This window comes from Montipora capricornis, chromosome 3 (assembly GCF_036669925.1).
Source record: "Montipora capricornis isolate CH-2021 chromosome 3, ASM3666992v2, whole genome shotgun sequence".
In the NCBI taxonomy this organism is placed as follows: domain Eukaryota; kingdom Metazoa; phylum Cnidaria; class Anthozoa; order Scleractinia; family Acroporidae; genus Montipora; species Montipora capricornis.
The window spans coordinates 56,147,651-56,169,841 of record NC_090885.1 but is presented as its reverse complement, the minus strand read 5'-3'; the positions used below and the strand labels follow the sequence as shown (position 1 = coordinate 56,169,841).

Genomic DNA, 22,191 nt, shown 5'->3' with positions numbered 1-22,191 from the left:
TCCTTTTTGCAATCACTAGCGCTTTCTATATGGGTAAGTGGGAAAAACCCCTTGAAGATGTCTTCATCCTGATTTTTCAAGTAGGAAGCTAAGGCAAGAATCACGATGACGGACTCGAGAACGTCGCGTTATTGCAATCGCTTCGTGATTATGATTCCAATTTGTTCAGGATCTTGATTATGTGACAACTATACAAGGGTTAAACAGTTTAAAATATTGTGTGAAAATTTATAAATTTACCTTCGGGTATTCACGTCCTCCACATAGGCTCAAATTTGGTCATTTCAAGGTTTTGTAAAGGCCAGAACGGCAAATAAATGAGCCAAGATGTAAGACACACTTGCGGGGCGTGCAAAACTGTTGTTTCTCGTTATTAACCACCTTTTATCTTGTACTGAGTTACACTCCTTGTTGTTTCGAATTTCATACCCATTTTTGAAGTAAATCTTAAATAAAATTGAATAAGAAATTAATGAACAGTTTTGCCAAGTGTCCCGTTTTTCGCCGAAAAGTCGCGAATACCTTTCGGTTCCTAATTACCATTGAGAAGATTCATATTAAAGAAAAGAATTGCAAAACGGTTTCAAACCGCTAAGTAAACTATGCATGGCACCTAAACTTCCCGGAAGGCGTGCTACTGGACTTTCCAGACTGAAACCGCACCCTAGCTGACCACTTTTCAATTCAGCGATATCAGTATATGCGACATATACTAATAATTGGTTCCTTTAACAGCGTGCAGATGGCTTTTATCATGCAGAAATGAGTGGTCAACACGGACTTGTTCCAGGAAATTTTATCGATGAGTATATTGATAAGGTATGATTAAACGGAAGCCGCACACCTCACCTTGATTATACCCGACTCTATTACATCGTCTTTTTCTTTTATTATCAACTTCAATGACACACAAACTGTTATGTTCCGTAGTCAGGGTATGACGCCTTTGCGAAAAAATTAGTCGAGAAACTGCTCTTCTCTGTGGATCACTCATCCCATATATTAAGAATACTGTGTACTTGTTGTTCAGTATAAACTCGTAACTACAATCGTAAAATCTTGACCTTTTTCTAATTATCGAAACGTTTAAGTGCTCTAAAAATGATACGTGTGATAAAAGATGTACAAGCAATTTGATCATAACATAAAAACCGGAAAATCAAGTAGAAATCAAATACCATCTGCACAAACCAAACCGAGTCTTCATGAATACACGTTACGTAACGCGCGACTGTTCGTAACACTTGTCGTAAATGCTTCACCATTATTGTGTGGACTCGGGTCCAAATTCCCTAATCAATTTTTGTTACTTGTCAGCCAACTCAAAGGACAGTTTCGGCTCCGTAGGGAGAAAAAAAGTTAGTTTTTCAGTTGAACACAATAGATTTGACCTTCGTTTGTCGCGCAGTCGATGTGTCTTGACGATGCTTTGTTCCTCCTTGTGTCAAGCACCGTGGAAACGGACACAACAACTCTCAACACATTTTTGGGAGTTTTTGGTTCTGCAAATGTTGGGTGGTGTTGGGAGTTGAGTGTAGACGGACGCAATGACTCCCAACATTGTAAGGACGTGCAGTATATTATGGGAAGGATACGAACCATAAGGTTTTGTAAACTTACAAAATTCCTGGGTTCAAATCCCATCTGGGGGCTAGGATTTTTCTGACTTCCCAGTTGATGGTGATGATGCTTAAAGTGCCCCTCATCCCAAAATATTTTTTTCGCTTAAATGAATCTTTACACCTGTTCGAGACGCATTGCGATCATTTTTTCCTTTCTCTAACAAATCCTGCCATTTTATAGGCTTCGAAAGTTGCGAAAATCCAAGCATCTTTTGTTCACGACCGAGTCAGAAGGGGAGTGGGTCTATTCCTGATTTGACGTCACAATCTACTGTGCATGCATTTTTACAACGAGTTAATGTAATGTAAATCAGTTTTTGACGTTAACGCGGTGCTGTCTCTTTGGAGACCATATGTAATGCGTGCAAGTCCTCAAGAATGTCAAAAGAGCTTTAACAGCATTGCAAACGTATCCAACATTGTTGCGCTACGCTTCGGCGATCACGGAACAAAAGAAATGTCGGGAGCTGTTGGCTCAAAGGTTTGACCAGTTTCGGACTTCGTGCAACAACACGCAACAACAGGATTTGCAAACGGACGCAACATGTAACACCCAACAATGTTTAGTCCGTTTGTTTTCTGCATCATCTGCGCCTTTTTCTTTTCTTCCAACTCGAAGGAAAAGCTAACAAGCTTTTGCTCTAAACCAACGTTTTTGGTCTTTAGCACTGCTAATCGAAACTTTGAACGCCCTTTCCGAATAATATCGCGTACACATTGTTGTTTCAGGAAACGGACGGCGGTTCACAGTTAGGAAGACGCGTGTCACTTGATAAAGGAAGATCAGTTCGTCATCTTGGGGGACTGAACCAAGTGTGAACACTCCACATGTGAATAGAAGAGACAAGGCTATCTTGCGAGTACCTAAGGGTCATTGAAAAACAATACTTCTTCCTGTGATTGGAACCAGCCATACTCTTTAATGTAAACATACAATTGGAGTGGGTTTTGATGCGCTATCAGAGAACCTGTATATGTCACATTTAATTAAATTCCAACTCTTAGTATCGCTATTTTGGAACACTGTTATTTATGCCTAGAAGATGATGTTGAAAATCGTGTGTTTTAAAGTGTGGTGTAAATATCATTTATAGAGAATGACATTTTTATTTACATAACTACAAGTGTTATATATTTAATACCAAAAGCAGTGGACTAAAATACTTCATTTAACAAGTAATGAAATGCGGATAATATATTCAAAGAATGTTTGGAAGGTACCTTGTTTATGTTCATGTTACATAAGAAAAAGTTCCTTGAAAGGAGGAAATTTTTACTTTTTAACAGCAGGCTGGTTTTAGTTTGTTTTATCAGATCAGTAAAGAATTAAGTTGATCGCTAAGTTGTTTGACTTTTTGTGTTTGCCTTGGTTTTGTGATCTAGTCTTTGTTTTCTTTTATTTTTACGAGCAAGGGAATTCTTTGAAATGGATAGAGCAATATCCGAGTATCCATGAAGTTCCTAATAAGCAGATCACCCAACCGCTATGTTTCCCGTATTTTGTTTGTATGCATAAAAAGAAATACTACTTGGCCGTAGTTATACCCCCTGTCCCATACGTTTTATCGCTGTTAAATTAGCGAAGGTACTAGTTCGCAAATTTAAGAAAACAGAAACTCAGTTAACCTAATGAACGCTTCCTTGTATAAACCGGGCCTGATTACATGGTGAGTTTCAGCCCGGGTCTGAAATTTTGTTGCGATTACAGGCTCACTTTCAGCCCCGGAGCGAAACGCAGTTTCCCATGGGGAAATTTACTGACATGTGAAAACACAATCGATGCGCATTCTCACGTTCCTTTTTCAGCCCGGGTTGAAAACATGATAGCGATTACATGGATTTCTGAGCCTGTTTGCCCGGGCTGAAAACAGAAACTGGGCGAGGATTTTCAGCCCGGGCTGGGGTTGATCCCTCTCCATGTAATCGCCACTTTCATTTCAAGAGGAGTTCTTTCAGAACCCGGGCTAAAAAGTCACCCCGGCTCACCGGGCTGAAATTCGCCATGTAATCAGGCCCTAAAAGTCGTTTCTTGTCCATCCATCGCCCCCTCCCCCATGGGTCCTTTGAGGGAGTATACTGAGGACCATATCAAGCAGGGTTATTGGGCTATACACGGGATGAATTACTGACCAGGAACACTTACAAAAGCAATTGAGTTGTCGAGCGGATTGAATATTTATCCAGTGGAGAGCGCTGTCCACCGCTTAAAAAGCCTCGAGGACAAGGATCATTATCAGCTTCCGCGCAAAATCCCCTACGAGAATTTAACTAAATAAATATATCAAAAGTTGCCGATGTAACTCTCTTGTCGAAAAAATACATTATCTATATACGGTGGGTAAAGAAATGAATGAGGCGGCATTTATCATAAGCCCTTTAAGAATTTTAAAGGCCTTAAAAGTTGAGCATTTTTTAGTGACTTTGAAAGTCGAGCATTTTTGAGACCTTAAAAATCGCGCTTTTTCGAGACCTTAAAAGTCGAGCTTTTAAGACACCTTAAAGTCGAGTTTTTGGATCATTATCAGATTCTGCGCAAAGTCCCCTACGAGAATTTAACTAAATAAATATATCAAAAGTGGCCTATGTAACTCTCTTGTCGAAAAAATACATAATCTACATACGGTGGGCAAAGAAATGAATGAGGCGGCATTTACCATACGCCCTTTAAGAATTTTAAAGGTCTTAAAAGATGAGCATTTTAGAGACCTTAAAAGTCGAGCTTTTTACAGACCTTAAAAGTCGAGCTTTTAAGAGACCTTAAAAGTCAAGCTATTTAGAAACCTTTAAAGTCGAGCTTTTTAGAAACCTTAAAAGTCGAGCTTTCTAGAGACCTTAAAAGTCCAGCTTTTAAGAGACCTTAAAAGTCAAGCTTTTTAGAAACCTTAAAAGTCAAACTTTTTAGAGACCTTAGAAGTCCACCTTTTTACAGACCTTAATAATCGAGCTTTTTAAAGACCTTAAAAGTCGAGCCTTAATGAAATTTCTACATATAGAGGGAATAGAGTTGCTATATTCCAACCAATAACGGTGGGAGTAACTTCTTGAAAAAATTGTTGCTGCCTGTGTGCAAAATGTTAAGGCAATTGGACAAAAACAGAATCTCAATCTCTTTTAAATTTTTGAGCGCGACCTGCACATTATATAACCCGCAAATGGGCAAATCGTCAAATTAGCCAAAAATCGGAAAAAATGTCGCTTACAAAGGTCGTGCATAGAGCTCTTCGATTTCACTATTTTATTGTAACCCTCGTTTACAATGAGAGAAATTAAATCGTTTATGTGGCAGTCCGGCTGCACAGTATTTTTAAGAGTATTTTCAGGAATTTTTACGACCAAGATTATACGATTTAAATTACGGTAGCCTTAAAAACAATCTCTTTAAATTGTCTTCTTAATTTACTTTCTTTACGGTGTTTCAATTGCTCTAAAACCAAATCAACGCAATTACTGAAGACGCTGAAACACGAAACATGAAACATGCACCACGAGCACCCAACGCCAATTTTCGGAAAATATCTGTTCGGATATTTGAGATCTAGAATTTTCGGAAAATTTGTTGTAAAATTCCTTGCTTGCCTTCCTGTCCTAGGATTTTCGAATATCTAAAGCATGTTATAATTGCCCATTTTAAACGGATTTTTACCCTAAAAGCTCACCTAGAATTTTCGGGACCCTTTTTTCTGGCTGAAATTTTCGAAAAGGTAAGTTTTGATCGCTATAATTTTCGGATCACTAGACTTTCGCTAGGGAATCCGATCAGATGGAAAAGTTTTAGGGGATAAAAATACACCTATATCTACCGTTTAAATACTAAAATACGTTTAACAATGCAATGTTTAAGTGGTTTTGAACTATATTATCGTTGGGTGCCCCTGATGCATCCAGTGCTTAAGCCTGGTTTTCACTTGTGACGCAAACACAAGCCCGAGTGAAAAGGAAATTGCGAAAAGGAGTTTGAGGCAAGAATAATCACAAGCATCCAAGTTTTTCCCTTTTCCTTGTGCTTGCGCAAGAGACTGGGCGAGGATTTTCAGCCCGGGCTGGGGTTGATCCCTCTCCATGTAATCGCCACTTTCATTTCAAGAGGAGTTCTTTCAGAACCCGGGCTAAAAAGTCACCCCGGCTCACCGGGCTGAAATTCGCCATGTAATCAGGCCCTAAAAGTCGTTTCTTGTCCATCCATCGCCCCCTCCCCCATGGGTCCTTTGAGGGAGTATACTGAGGACCATATCAAGCAGGGTTATTGGGCTATACACGGGATGAATTACTGACCAGGAACCCTTACAAAAGCAATTGAGTTGTCGAGCGGATTGAATATTTATCCAGTGGAGAGCGCTGTTCACCGCTTAAAAAGCCTCGAGGACAAGGATCATTATCAGCTTCTGCGCAAAGTCCCCTACGAGAATTTAACTAAATAAATATATCAAAAGTTGCCGATGTAACTCTCTTGTCGAAAAAATACATTATCTATATACGGTGGGTAAAGAAATGAATGAGGCGGCATTTATCATAAGCCCTTGAAGAATTTTAAAGGCCTTAAAAGTTGAGCATTTTTTAGTGACTTTGAAAGTCGAGCATTTTTGAGACCTTAAAAATCGCGCTTTTTCGAGACCTTAAAAGTCGAACTTTTATAGACCTTAAAAGTCGAGCTTTTAAGACACCTTAAAGTCGAGTTTTTGGATCATTATCAGATTCTGCGCAAAGTCCCCTACGAGAATTTAACTAAATAAATATATCAAAAGTGGCCTATGTAACTCTCTTGTCGAAAAAATACATAATCTACATACGGTGGGCAAAGAAATGAATGAGGCGGCATTTACCATACGCCCTTTAAGAATTTTAAAGGTCTTAAAAGATGAGCATTTTAGAGACCTTAAAAGTCGAGCTTTTTACAGACCTTAAAAGTCGAGCTTTTAAGAGACCTTAAAAGTCAAGCTATTTAGAAACCTTTAAAGTCGAGCTTTTTAGAAACCTTAAAAGTCGAGCTTTCTAGAGACCTTAAAAGTCCAGCTTTTAAGAGACCTTAAAAGTCAAGCTTTTTAGAAACCTTAAAAGTCCAGCTTTTTAGAGACCTTAAAAGTCAAACTTTTTAGAGACGTTAAAAGTCCAGCTTTTTACAGACCTTAATAATCGAGCTTTTTAAAGACCTTAAAAGTCGAGCCTTAATGAAATTTCTACATATAGAGGGAATAGAGTTGCTATATTCCAACTAATAACGGTGGGAGTAACTTCTTGAAAAAATTGTTGCTGCCTGTGTGCAAAATGTAAAGGCAATTGGACAAAAACAGAATCTCAATCTCTTTTAAATTTTTGAGCGCGACCTGCACATTATATAACCCGCAAATGGGCAAATCGTCAAATTAGCCAAAAATCGGAAAAAATGTCGCTTACAAAGGTCGTGCATAGAGCTCTTCGATTTCACCATTTTATTGTAACCCTCGTTTACAATGAGAGAAATTAAATCGTTTATGTGGCAGTCCGGCTGCACAGTATTTTTAAGAGTATTTTCAGGAAACTTTACGACCAAGATTATACGATTTAAATTACGGTAGCCTTAAAAACAATCTCTTTAAATTGTCTTCTTAATTTACTTTCTTTGTTTCAATTGCTCTAAAACCAAATCAACGCAATTACTGAAGACGCTGAAACACGGAACATGAAACATGCACCACGAGCACCCAACGCCAATTTTCGGAAAATATCTGTTCGGAAGACGATTTGAGATCTAGAATTTTCGGAAAATTTGTTGTAAACTTCCTTGCTTGCCTGCCTGTCCTAGGATTTTCGAATATCTAAAGCATGTTATAATTGCCCATTTTAAACGGATTTTTACCCTAAAAGGTCACCTAGAATTTTCGGGACCCTTTTTTCTGGCTGAAATTTTCGAAAAGGTAAGTTTTGATCGCTATAATTTTCGGATCACTAGACTTTCGCTAGGGAATCCGATCAGATGAAAAAGTTTTAGGGGATAAAAATACACCTATATCTACCGTTTAAATACTAAAATACGTTTAACAATGCTATGTTTAAGTGGTTTTGAACTATATTATCGTTGGGTGCCCCTGATGCATCCGGTGCTTAAGCCTGGTTTTCACTTGTGACGCAAACACAAGCCCGAGTGAAAAGGAAATTGTGAAAAGGAGTTTGAGGCAAGAATAATCACAAGCATCCAAGTTTTTCCCTTTTCCTTGTGCTTGCGCTTAATATGCTTGCGTTCGGTTGCATAGTGTGAAAACGAAACGCAGCATAAAGTGCAACCGGGAAATTTGAAACGTCTGGCCAATTAAAGCATTCGTTCCAGATTCCCTCTGCCTGAGCATTAGAAAAAAATGACGGATGCCGGGATTGATTTTGATGCTTATATGTCGACGTTCGTTTTTACTAGCCTAAGCTAATTATGCTTGGGCCTGCGCTTGTGCTCGCGCTTGTTAAGGTCTCTAAAAAGCTCGACTTTTAAAGTCTCTTGAAAGCTCGACTTGCAAGGTTTCTAAAAAGCTCGACTTTTCAGGACACTAAAAAGCTCGACTTTAAAGGTCTCTAAAAAGCTCGACTTTTGAGGTCACTAAAAGGCTCGATTTTTAAGGTCTCACAATGCTTGACTTTCAAGGTCCCTGGAATGCTCGACTCTTAAAGTCACTAAAAAATGCTCAACTTTTAAGGCCTTTAAAATTCTTGAAGGGCTTATGATAAATGCCGCCTCATTCATTTCTTTACCCACCGTATGTAGGTAATGTATTTTTTCGACAGGAGAGTTACATAGGCCACTTTTGATATATTTATTTAGTTAAATTCTCGTTATTCACTCGTTGTTTGTGTCATTTGCACAGCAGCTGTAATGATCCGAGGACTTCTTCCCCAACCCCCGAGGTTCTCCATTGACAAGGAAAATAGGCTATTTCCGAGTCATGTCTTCCTCCTTTCTAATATATTGAAAAAAAAAAAAACCTGCTATCGAACAAAGGGCAAATATACTCATACCAACATTTTAGTTCACTGTTCAACTCAGGTTGGCGAATATAGTTTACAGTTTGGAACAATTAAATATGTGCAAAGTTCAGTTTGACGGTGGAAATGTATTTTTATCTTGAGAAAAGCCATAAGAGCTTTAATAATTTTATTAACTTTGATCAGTTGACAAACTTGTACGCAAAATTGACAAGTACAACTTTTTTTAAAGTTGTTCATACAGTGGATAGAGCGCACCCACTGAAAAATGTGTAATAAACAGCTCAAGACATAGAAAGTGCTTTGCACGGGGTCTTATTCACGAGTTGTTTGTGTCAAAAACCCGAACGAGCGAGGCACGTGCGAGTGAGGGTTTTTGACACAAACAGCTCGTGAATAAGACACCGTACGCCGCACTTTCTATGACGTAAACTATATAAAACCCCCTTTTTCATTAGTTGGTGTTAGCGTCACTGAATGGCAACAGCTGAAGGTTTTAAATTTGTAAGTGTGTTCACTACATTAAGCTGAAAGAAATAAGCTTAACTTCAGAATATCTGGCAAAAAGAGAATTTCACCATCCAATTTACAGGGGCACCCAATATAGATCCCGGCGTCTGTCAAATCCGAGTTGATCTATTGCTGACTCATGTTCGCGGTAAATTACAGTGATCAAATACGCTCAGACGAGTTATTTATATATTGAAAAAAACCCACGGCTATCAAACAAAGGGCAAATATACTCATACCAAAATTTTAATTGACTGTTCAACACAGGTTGGCGAATATAGTTTACAGCTTGTAACAATTTAAAAATAGGTACATAGTTCAGTTTGGCGGTGGAAATGTTACGTAACCGATCCGACGGAATACTCTTGTATTTTTATCTTGAAACAAGCCATGAGGCACTTGAACTAACCATACTGTAATCCATTTTATTGCAAATAACATGAGAATTTTATTCCACAAAGCTCATTTGTACAAATCTATACGCGTTATTCTTACATGTGAAAAAAGCCTATACAGCCAATCAGAATGGCGTACAGCTCTTTCACGTGTGGAAGTATAACCAATCAACGATAGCGTTAAGGGTTTTCCAAGCCAATTACTCGTGCATGCATCTCGTGCATCTCGTGCAACTCGTGCAAATCGCACGTTATTGAATTAAATTAAATTTGCATTTGGTTCTGTTGTTAGTGAGTTTTCGTTTCTAACTTGCGTTCAGAAAACTATTTCAATGAAAATTCTCGTCGTATGTGTAATAAACAGCTCACGACATAGAAAGTGCTTTGTGCGGGGTTGTAATCAAATCAAATAAAATCATGTTTTATTATGTAAAAGATACATAAAAGGAAACATTAGAGGTTATCCCCATCAAGGACGCTCGCTATGTAAAATAAAAGGAAGTTATAATACAATTTAAAATCTAAGAATTATGTATTCACTCGTTGTTTGTGTCAAATTTCACCATCCAATTTACAGGGGCACCCAATATAGTTCAAAACCACTCAGACATAACATTGTTACAGCAATAAAAGCAAGGTGACTCACGCTAACACCAACCCGGTTTAACAACCCGGTGTGGCCAACACATCACGCATGCGCACAACCATTTCACCCGGTCAATTAGCAGCCATGGACAGCTGTTTCGGCCTTTTGGGCCTCATTAGCATGGCGTAGCTAACATACCAGGCGGGTGTGTTTAGCACCCCTTTAAGTGGCAGCCTCACATGCCAAACATGTGGTAGGCTGGGTTGGGAACAGCAAAACTGTTCTCCCACGGCAAGCGTGTGGGAAGGTGGATCACATTAAGAGATCGGTGTGTCACGTAAATTAAAAACAGCAATAAAAGCAAGGTGACATACGCTAACACCAACCCGGTGTGCTATAAAACACACCCACCTGGTATGTTAGCTACGCCCAAGAGAAAATGAGGGGACAGAGAGGGAGGCTCAAGGCGTTGGCCGGGATATGTTATGTGCACGAAAGTTATTTTTAGACGAGCGGAAGTCTTTGTTCTAGCGGAAGTCTGTCTTCTGAGATTTCCGCATGCAGTCTTGCCTCGCTCTCAGGTTCTTAGTGAAAAGAGAAAATGATGGCGCACGTGGAAGGCTGATGAATATATATTTTCTTTCAAAAATCGGACCGAGGTTGGCCTGCATGCGGACGTCTCGGAAGACTTCCGCTCGTCTAAAAATAACTTTCGTGGACATGACATATCCCAAGAGCTGGACCGGGAGCCTCCTTCTCTGTCCCCTCATTTTCTCTTGCTACGCCATGCTGATGAGGCCCAAAAGGCCGAAACAGCTTTCCATGGCTGCTAATTGACCGAGTGAAATGGTTGTGCGCATGCGTGATGTGTTGGCCACACCGGGTTGGTGTTAGCGTGTGTCACCTTGCTTTTATTGCTGTTTTTAATTTACGTGACACACCGATCTCTTAATGTGATCCACCTTCCCACAAGCTTGCCGTGGGAGAACAGTTTTGCTGTTCCCAACCCAGCCTACCACATGTTTGGCATGTGAGGTTGCCACTTAAAGGGGTGCTAGTGCTACATTCACTTGCCTGAAATGTTAACTACGCCATGCTGATGAGGCTCAAAAGGCCAAAACAGCTGTCCATGGCTGCTAATTGACGGGTGAAATGGTTGTGCGCGTGCGTGATGTGTTGGCCACACCGGGTTGGTGTTAGCGTGTGTCACCTTGCATTTATTGCTATAACATTGGTACACGTATTTTAGTAGTTAAACGGTAGATATAGGTATATTTTTATCCCCTAAAACTTTTTTATCTGTTCGGATTTCCTAGTTGAAAGTCTAGTGATTCGAAAATTATAGGGATCAAAACTTACCTTTTTGAAAATTTCAGCCAGAAAAAAGGCTCCCGAAAATTCTAGGTGAGCTTTTTAGGGTAAAAATCCGTTAAAAATGGCCAATCATCTTTTAGATGTTCGAAAATCCAAGGACAGGTAGGCAAGCAAGAACGTTTACAGCAAATGTTCCGAAAATACTAGATCTCAAATCGTCTTCCGAACAGATATTTTCCGAAAATTGACGTTGGGTGCCCCTGAATTTAAGGTGTTCGAATTTCTTTCGTTATTCAGTAATTAATTATTTTTTGGTAATTAATACGTTAGTTGTAGCCTGAAGGCAAAGAGGAAAGGAAATCTCCAATTTGGATAATCAAGTTGGCTCAAATAGTAGCAGCTGTAATGACTTGCTGTGTTTGAATCTTAACAGTAACTACATTTAAACGAGGTCGCCCGAATCAGACTAATTTTTAGTGACTAGTTTTTCGGATCATTCTTACTTTGCGAGCCGTAACTGAAGAAATTTTGTATTGCAGGAACCCGGAATTTCTGCTTTCAAATGAGCTGTTCAATATTTAATTCGCCTAGACAATGGAGACTCATTGTGCATGGGACCGACCAAGTGATCAATAGACGGAAACTAGTGATATTGGCAACTCCAATATGATAACAAAATCAGTGAGCTGTGAGACATGACGGCTTAACCACTGTTTCATGCGAGGAAGAAAGAATTCGAGAATCCACCTAGCTTTCTTTTAAACATCTATAGAAAATACCTCAGTTGCAGAAAATAACTGTAAAGACGTCTTACGTTCTGTTGGAACGTTTTAGAATACAATGATCGGTCAATCTGGAGAATTTTATTCTACGCACATTGCCAATGGAGTATTCAATGCTCTTCTGTTTCACAGCCATCATTTTAAACAGCATCACAATTCATGCAGTAAGAAGAACTCCGTCGTTAGCCAAGCCTTCAAAAACTTTGCTTCTGAGCCTGGCTGTTTCTGATCTTTGTGTTGGACTGATTGTTCACCCTTTACACGTTACACTATCGCTGCTATTTTTGAAAGACCACGAACAGAAAAACTGGACACTTCATGAACAAAACCTGACCATCGCATTAGCTGGAATCGGTAATTTCTTATTTTATGCTTCATTCTTTAGTTTGTTGGCTCTAACAGTTGACAGATTCTTAGCAATTCTTTTTCACCTGAGATATCAAGACATCGTGACTCGTAAATGCTTCACCGTTATTGTGTGGACTCGGGTCCAAATTCTCTAATCAATTTTTGCTACTTGTCAGCCAACTCAAAGGAGAGTTTCGGCTCCGTAAGCAGAAAAAAAGTTAGTTTTTCAGTTGAACACAATAGATTTGACCTTCGTTTGTCACGCAGTCGATTTGTCTTGACGATACTTTGTTCCACATTTTTGGGAGTTTTTGGTTCTGCAAATGTTGGGTGGTGTTGGGAGTTGAGTGTAAATGGACGCAATGACTCCCAACATTGTAAGGACGTGCAGTATATTATGGGAAGGATACGAACCATAAGGCTTTGTAAACTTACAAAATTCCTGGGTTCAAATCCCATCTAGGGGCTTGGATTTTTCTGACTTCCCAGTTGATGATGATGATGCTTAATATCTTTCATGTATCTCTCACATATCTCGTTTGGGTGGCATATTGTTTTCAAGATGTTAACGTGGTGCTGTCTCTTTGGAGACCATATGTAATGCGTGCGAGTCCTCAAGAATGTCAAAAGAGCTTTAAAGTGCCCCTGTGATCAAAAAACCACTTCCTTTTTTCCTTCAGATTTTGAAAGTATGTTTGCTTAACACCTGACTGGCAAAATGTTGAGCTTTGATTTTTATCCAAAGGCCGTTTACTTTGAGTGTAAGTTTTGGATTTCACGGTCCGCCATTACTCACGTTCAAAACTGACCGATTGGACCTCAGACGGCTGGATCCAGGGAAAAGTGACGTCAGAGGCTCACTAGCTTAAAATTTCAGCGTGTGAACGCAGCTTATTATATATGCAAAGCGTGAGTTTAAAAGTCTGAAAGCCCAAAACCCCCGTGCTGCATATTAATTCTGCGAGGTACACATGTATTGCATTCTTAAACTAGTGAGCCTTTGACGTCATTTTCTCCTCGACCCAGCTCTCTCAACAACATGATGTTAGTAATGGCGGACCATTAAATAGGAAAATTACAGTTAAAATAAAGAGGTGTCTTTTTGAAATCAAGGCTTAAAACGTGGGTCACTTAGTGTTTTGTTAACATAGTTTTGAAATCCAAAGAAAAATATGAACTGATTTTTTGGTCACAGGGGCCCTTTAACAGCATTGCAAACGTATCCAACATTGTTGCGCTACGCTTCGGCGATCACGGAACAAAAGAAATGTCGGGAGCTGTTGGCTCAAAGGTTTGACCAGTTTGGGACTTCGTGCAACAACACGCAACAACAGGATGTGCAAACAGACGCAACATGTAACACCCAACAATGTTTAGTCCGTTTGTTTTCTGCATCATCTGCGCCTTTTTCTTTTCTTCCAACTCGAAGGAAAACTGAGGGACTGAACCAAGTTTGAACACTCCGCATGTGAATAGAAGAGACAAGGCTCTCTTGCGAGGACCTAAGGGTCATTGAAAAACAATACTTCTTCCTATGATTGGAACCAGCTATACTCTTTAATGTTAACATACAATTGGAGTGGGTTTTGATGCGCTATCAAAGAACCTGTATATGTCACATTTAATTAAATTCCAACTCTTAGTATCGCTATTTTGGAACACTGTTATTTATGCCTAGAAGATGATGTTGAAAATCGTGTGTTTTAAAGTGTGGTGTAAATATCATTTATTTACATAACTACAAGTGTTTTATATTTAATACCAAAAGCAGTGGACTAAAATACCTCATTTAACAAGTAAGAAATGCGGATAATATATTCAAAGAATGTTTCGAAGGTACCTTGTTTATGTTCATGTTACATAAGACAAAGTTCCTTGAAAGGAGGAAATTTTTACTTTTTAACAGCAGGCTGGTTTTAGTTTGTTTTATCAGATCAGTAAAGAATTAAGTTGATCGTTAAGTTGTTTGATTTTTTGTGTTTGCCTTGGTTTTCTTTTATTTTTACGAGCAAGGGAATTCTTTGAAATGGATAGAGCAAGATCCGAGCATCCATGAAGTTCCTAATAAGCAGATCACCCAACCGCTATGTTTCCCGTATTTGTTTGTATGCATAAAAAGAAATACTACTTGGCCCTAGTTATACCACCTGTCCCATACGTTTTACCGCTGTTAAATTAGCGAAGGTACAGTTCGCAAATTTAAGAAAACAGAAACTCAGCTAACCTAATGAACGCTTCCTTGTATAAACCAAACTAAAGGCCTGATTACATGGTGAGTTTCAGCCCGGGTCTGGAATTTTGTTGCGATTACAGGCTCACTTTCAGCCCTGGAGCGAAACGCAATTTTCCATGGCGAAATTTACTGACATGCGAAAACACAATCGATGCGCATTCTCACGTTCCTTTTTCAGCCCGGGTTGAAAACATGATAGCGATTAAATGGATCTCTGAGCCTGTTTGCCCGGGCTGAAAACAGAAACTGGGCGAGGATTTTCAACCCGGGCTGGGGTTGATCCCTCTCCATGTAATCGCCACTTTCATTTCAAGAGGAGTTCTTTCAGAACCCAGGCTAAAAACTCACCCCGGCTCACCGGGCTGAAATTCGCCATGCAATCAGGCCCTAAAAGTCGTTTCTTGTTCATCTATCATCCCCCTCCCCCATGGGTCCTTTGCGGGAGTATACCGAGGACCATATCATGCAGGGTTACTGGGCTATACACGGGATGAATTACTGACCAGGAACCCTTACAAAAGCAATTGAGTTGTCGAGCGGATTGAATATTTATCCAGTGGAGAGCGCTTTTCACCGCTTAAAAAGCCTCGAGGACAAGGATCATTATCAGCTTCTGCGCAAAGTCCCCTACGAGAATTTAACTAAATAAATATATCAAAAGTTGCCTATGTAACTCTCCTGTCGAAAAAATACATAATCTACATACAGTGGGTAAAGAAATGAATGAGGCGGCATTTATCATAAGTGTAATGAAATCAGTACATTAAACGTAAATTATCTACGTACAATTAGTCACATTATGTACGTCACTAATCAGATACAAAAAGCCTTCTCTGAATGGAATAAACACAAGATCATAAACACTTCAGTCTGATTGATATCTCCGAAACTGGTGCCGAGACCCTTGTAAAAATGTCCAAAGAGGAAGTAAACCACCACAAGAAAGTCAGAGGGGCATACAGAGGACACTGTAACCAAGACATCAAACGCGCGGAAAGACTTATGGCCGATACTGAGGTTTTCAACAACACGGAACTGAAAGCAATTGCAGAGCGCCTCTCAAGACGATTGGACGAAATAAAGGCTATGGATTCCAGGATCTTGAACGCACTAGGAACAGATGAAGAAATAAGCGAAGAGACAGATCAAGCATTGACGTTCCAAGACGATATCTATTATTGGATTCTGAAAATCAAAGAATTCGTCACAACCGAGCATCATCCGGTGAGTACGTTCCAAGTCAAACCAACACCTAGAGTCCACATCAACCTTCCAAAACTACATATCCAACCATTTGACGGAAACCCCCTTGAGTGGCTTACGTTTTGGGATAGTTACAGTAACGCAGTACACAACAATCCTGAACTGAACGATATTGACAAAATGAACTATTTGAAGGGATTGATAACCTGCAACGCAGCGCGCGCGATTTCAGGGCTGCCAATGACGTCACAAAACTATGAAAAAGCCATTGACATGCTGCAAGGACGCTTCGGAAGGAAACAAGTTCTAATCAACGCACATATGGAATCGCTTTCAAAAATCAGCGCGCCTTCAGCTGATGTGCAGCAATTACGAAAATTTTACGATAGCTGCGAGAGCAACATTCGTGCCTTAGAAACACTGGGAGTCTAGACAGATTCATATGGAAGTCTATTAATCCCAATACTACTAAAGAAATTACCGGAACAATTACGTTGTATAATATTCAGAACAAATCCTCTGGCAGATTGTTCCCTAAATGATTTACGAACAGCACTTTGTCATGAAATAGACACAAGGGAACTGAAAAAGTCAACTTACGCAAGAAAATGACGCAAGCTCAGACGTTTACGACGTTCTCGTACCCCCAGTTGGCGCCTTACTCACAAACACTCAACCGCGCGTAATACACCCACCACCAAAAAGCTTCAATACGAATGGAACATTTGAGCCAAAACCATGCATATATTGTGACGGTAAACATCGTCACGACAAATGCTCGAAAGTAAAAACAACAAAAGAGAGACGAACCATATTGATGCAGAAAAATAAATGCCTTAACTGCCTCCGATCAGGCCACACAAGATATCAATGTCGCTCAAAAGGACGATGTCTAAATTGCGGACTAAAACACCATACGTCGATCTGTGCACCACGTGAGCCTAATCGAGATTCAAGCAAAAAACATGAAAAACAAGAAGAGCCACAAAGCAACAAAATCGTCACCTCCACAATGCCAACGTTGACAAGTACAACGTCACATACAAATACACTAATGCAAACTGCGCTGGTCACAGCAAGCGGACCAGCTACGAGATGCCAAGCGCGCATCCTTATCGATACCGGATCACAGAAGACATTCATTACGCAATGCCTGAGGAATAAGCTGCAGTTGAAAGCAGTTCAAAACGACACACTAGAAGTAACCACATTTGGTTCAACTAGAGGTACTCCGAAATCCTACGAAGTCGTAACACTTACCTTAAACGCGGTAAATAAAGATGTCAAGATAACAGCCTTGGTCACGCCCATCATCTGCCCACCACTCTCAAGCACCCAACATACGGAAATTCCTGTTGAATTCAAAGCTCTCGCTTTAGCCGATCCACTAACCGCGGAAGGTGATCGCACAATAGATATACTCATAGGAAACGACCACTACGCCCAGATCATTGAGGGAAACACAAAGAAATCACAAGATGAGAGATGGATGGCCACACAAAGCAAGTTTGGATGGCTTCTCTCAGGACCGGTACCCAACAACGAATCCAGTACGGAAACTACACTCAGCACATTATGTCAAATGGTTGGTGCACAGCCCACAAGAAACGAACACCTCAACGAAACTCTCACTAAGTTCTGGGAAATAAATAAACTCCCAGATGAATGCAACGCCCCTGAGGTAACAGACGTCCAGAAACATTTTCAAGACACCATTGAATTCAACAAAGTTACCGGCAGATATACTGTAAGACTCCCATGGAAGGACAACAAGCAAAACCTACCAACAAACCTCACATTGACGAGAAAAAGACTGATCCACCTGCAGCAAACCCTAAAAGGAAAACATCCAGAGCTTATTTATAAATACAACGAACAACTGATCGATCAACTCAAGAAGGGATTCATAGAACAAGTCCTCGACCCGAACATACATGAAGGAGTCATACACTACATACCCCATTTTCCAGTCTTCAAGGAAAGCAGCACAACCGCTATGAGAATCGCATACTACGCTTCAGCAAAAATATCATCAAAGGCATTAAGCCTCAACGATTGCCTTCATACAGGGCCTAACCTCATACAAAGACTACAAAATATGATACTCACCTTCAGATCACACAAAATAGCCTTCACGGCAGATATCGAAAAGGCGTTCCTACAAATAGAACTCAACACTCAAGACAGGGATGCTACGAGATTCCTTTGGCTCAAAGATGTGGCCAAATCTGCGAATAATCCAGACAATTTGGTCGTCTACAGATTCTGTCGAGTACTTTTCGGAGCCGCGCCGTCCCCATACTTACTGAATGCCACAATACAGCATCACCTCATCAAGCAAAACGACTGGATATCAGTAGACTTACAACGTTCGATTTACATGGACAACGTCCTTACGGGAACGAACACTATAGCTGAAGCCTTAGAGTATTACACATCATCAAGAAACTGCTTCCAAAAGGCGGGTATGAATTTACGACAATGGACCAGCAACTCTCCTACTTTAAACCGCCAAGCTCATGATGACGGCGTACACGCAGAACCAATGGTCAAAGTACTAGGACTCAATTGGAACACAAAGACAGATACTCTGTCACTATCATTAACAAAACTTATCAAGGAAATCAACAGCATAGACAAAATCTCCAAAAGATCAGTATTAAGCTTATCTTCAAAACTATACGACCCCTTGGGATTTGTGGAACCAGTGACAGTAAAAGCGAAAACAATGATGCAGGAACTTTGGAAACACAACCTACCATGGGACAAAGAACTTCCTGATAGCTTTAAGGAGAACTGGGTCAGATGGCTGGATGAACTCCAAACTCTGACCCCACTAGAAATACCCAGACAATACTTCAATAATGTTGGCAGTGAAGTTCAACTACACGTGTTCTGTGACAGTAGCCAACTAGCATACGGAGCGGTGGCCTATTTGAGAGGAACCACCCCCAAAGGTGGGACAAAATGCACATTCGTAATGTCAAAAGCAAAGTAGCACCCATAAAACCACAAACAATGCCACGATTGGAACTACTTGCAGCAGTGCTCGGAGCAGAATTATCTAAATACCTGTCAAATACCATACTTCCAAAGTTCTACTCATGTCAAATTATATTGTGGAGTGACTCACAAATTGTGTTATCATGGATATCTTCATCAAAGCCTCTACGACAACAGTTTATCCAACATCGAGTACAACTGATTAGAGACATCACCTCGCAGAATACGTGGAAGTACTGCCCGACCACATCCAACCCTGCAGACCTCATTACCAGGGGAATGAACGCTAGAGCTTTTATATCTAAACAGCAGTATTGGAACCAAGGGCCTCCATGGCTTATGAAGCCAACACAGGAATGGCCATCAATCACTGAAAACCAGTTACCAGACAGCACAGAAAATTACACAGAGAGCCAATCAATAAGCGTTAATCTCGCAAGCCCACAAACGAGCACAAATTTATTGAACGTCATCGATATTAACAAATACAGTACCTTAAACAAGACACTACGAGTTACCGCGCTCGTCATCCATTTCACCGCAAAATTGAGAAAGAAAACGAAGTCTAATACAGTTACTGCCATAGACATGAAACACGCTCGCATCGTTCTACTCCAATCTGTACAACAATTCTACTATGGAGACATCCTATCGCAAATCAAAGACAAAGCTAAAGGCAAACGGCCAGCAATAATACACCAGCTTGGCCTCTATTTAGATGTAGATGGCTTGATACGATGTCGCGGACGACTGCAATACGCACAACTACCACACAACACCAAGTTTCCCACATTGATACCAAAGGAGAGTTACTTGTCAACTCTTATTGTTAGAGCAACTCACTGCGTAGTTTTGCACGGTGGCGTACGTGAAACCTTAACGGAACTCAGACAGTCGTATTGGATACCGAAAGGCAGACAGCTGGTAAAAACGGAAATAAGAAAGTGTGTGACCTGTAGAAAAGTAGAAGGACCACCATTTCGCTCAGTTCACTCTCCTCCATTACCAGATATAAGGGTCACAGGGTCCCAACCCTTTCAAGTAACGGGAATTGACTATGCCGGACCATTATACGTACGTAACGTTAACAAAGAAGTTGCAAAAGTCTACATCTGCCTATTCACCTGCACAGCAATACGAGCAGTACATCTTGAGTTAGTGGAGGATCAAACAGCCAGTGCATTTTTGAGAGCCTTCAAAAGATTTGCAAGTAGAAGAGGGATTCCAGAATGCATAATTTCAGATAACGCGAAAACATTTAAAGCAGGTTCACAAGATCTACAGGCCCTCAAAACACAAGTGATAGAAGCAGCCGAGTCTCAAAGGTTCCTCGCTAACCATGGCATCAAATGGAAATTTATAACAGAAAGAGCGCCCTGGTGGGGAGGCTTCTATGAGCGACTAATAGGACTAGTCAAAAGAAGGCTGAAAAAAATGATTAGAAACACGTCTCTGAACGCTATAGAATTACAAACCATACTTACAGAAATCGAAGCCACACTTAATAGTCGCCCACTTACTTATCCATATACAGACATCAATGACGGTCCACCTCTTACCCCATCCCATTTCCTCTGCGGACACAGACTTCTAACACTACCGGATACAGAAGAAGACTCCAACTACATCCCTCAGGATTCGGCCAAAGATTTAACAAGACGAGCGAAATACTACCAGAAAATAATGCAAGCTTTCTGGAAACAATGGCAAAGGGAATACTTAACCGGTCTCAGGGAACAACATTCATCGCAGAAGAACAAAAACATATCGGGAGAGCGAGTGGCTCGAGGTAAGGTTGTCTTGATACATGACGAAACACCGCGAAATCAGTGGAAACTCGGAGTCATCATTCAACTACATCAGGGGAAGGATGAGTTGGTGCGCTCTGTCACTCTAAGAACAGCAAAGGGAAACCTAATCTCGAGACCTATTGAGAAGCTTTACCCTCTTGAAGTGTTATCCGAGGAAGATAACCTGCAAGACTCTAAAGAGAAATTTAAGAACCCTGAAGAAATAAGGTCGACAAGCGAAAAACGAACTCAACGAGCTAGTGCTCAACGAGCTGCACTGAAAATAAAGGAACTCTCTAGACTTAATGAACTTTAAATACTACTACCTTACAATTTTGTAAATCTCTATAATCGACATTATATTGCTGGCTCGGGAAAGTGTAATGAAATCAGTACATTAAACGTAAATTATCTACGTACAATTAGTCACATTATGTACGTCACTAATCAGATACAAAAAGCCTTCTCTGAATGGAATAAACACAAGATCATAAACACTTCAGTCTGATTGATATCTCCGAAAATAAGCCCTTTAAGAATTTTAAGGGCCTTAAAAGTCGAGCATTTTTTAGTGACTTTGAAAGTCAAGCATTTTTGAGACCTTAAAAATCGAGCTTTTAGGAGACCTTAAGAGTCAAGCTTTTTAGAAACCTTAAAAGTCGAGCCTTTTAGAAACCTTAAAAGTCGAGCTTTCTAGAGACCTTAAAAGTCAAGCTTTTTAGAAACCTTAAAAGTCCAGCTTTTTAGAGACCTTAAAAGTCAAACTTTTTAGAGACGTTAAAAGTCCAGCTTTTTACAGACCTTAATAATCGAGCTTTTTAAAGACCTTAAAAGTCGAGCCTTAATGAAATTTCTACATATAGAGGGAATAGAGTTGCTATATTCCAACCAATAACGGTGGGAGTAACTTCTTGAAAAAATTGTTGCTGCCTGTGTGCAAAATGTAAAGGCAATTGGACAAAAACAGAATCTCAATCTCTTTTAAATTTTTGCGCGCGACCTGCACATTATATAACCCGCAAATGGGCAAATCGTCAAATTAGCCAAAAATCGGAAAAAATGTCGCTTACAAAGGTCGTGCATAGAGCTCTTCGATTTCACCATTTTATTGTAACCCTCGTTTACAATGAGAGAAATTAAATCGTTTATGTGGCAGTCCGGCTGCACAGTATTTTTAAGAGTATTTTCAGGAAACTTTACGACCAAGATTATACGATTTAAATTACGGTAGCCTTAAAAACAATCTCTTTAAATTGTCTTCTTAATTTACTTTCTTTACGGTGTTTCAATTGCTCTAAAACCAAATCAACGCAATTACTGAAGACGCTGAAACACGAAACATGAAACATGCACCACGAGCACCCAACGCCAATTTTCGGAAAATATCTGTTCGGAAGACGATTTGAGATCTAGAATTTTCGGAAAATTTGTTGTAAACTTCCTTGCTTCCCTGCCTGTCC

At 40.1% G+C, this 22,191-nt stretch overlaps 4 protein-coding genes across 6 annotated transcripts in view; all 4 read left to right on the top strand.

Annotated features, from left to right (window-relative positions):
* The window catches only part of LOC138043450 (golgin subfamily B member 1-like), a 132,322-nt gene extending 129,358 nt beyond the window's left edge, over window positions 1-2,964 (top strand). For all 3 annotated transcript variants that reach the window (XM_068889719.1, XM_068889720.1, XM_068889718.1), the window contains 2 exons: window positions 736-819; window positions 2,352-2,964. In XM_068889719.1, the coding sequence (XP_068745820.1) occupies window positions 736-819; window positions 2,352-2,441 (174 nt within the window). In that variant the 3' untranslated portion in view covers window positions 2,442-2,964. The remainder of the gene's footprint in view (window positions 1-735; window positions 820-2,351) is intronic.
* A 12,683-nt stretch (window positions 2,965-15,647) lies between these two features.
* LOC138040620 (uncharacterized) lies at window positions 15,648-16,370 on the top strand. Its single transcript, XM_068886315.1, has one exon. It carries the CDS (start codon window positions 15,648-15,650, stop codon window positions 16,368-16,370), a length of 723 nt encoding a protein of 240 aa, XP_068742416.1.
* Window positions 16,371-16,950: 580 nt separating this feature from the next.
* Window positions 16,951-18,936, top strand: LOC138040619 (uncharacterized). Its single transcript, XM_068886314.1, has one exon. The coding sequence runs from the start codon at window positions 16,951-16,953 to the stop codon at window positions 18,934-18,936; it is 1,986 nt and encodes a 661-aa protein (XP_068742415.1).
* Window positions 18,937-18,956: 20 nt separating this feature from the next.
* On the top strand, window positions 18,957-21,047 carry LOC138040618 (uncharacterized). The gene has a single exon (XM_068886312.1). It carries the CDS (start codon window positions 18,957-18,959, stop codon window positions 21,045-21,047), a length of 2,091 nt encoding a protein of 696 aa, XP_068742413.1.
* The last annotated feature ends 1,144 nt before the right edge of the window (window positions 21,048-22,191 follow it).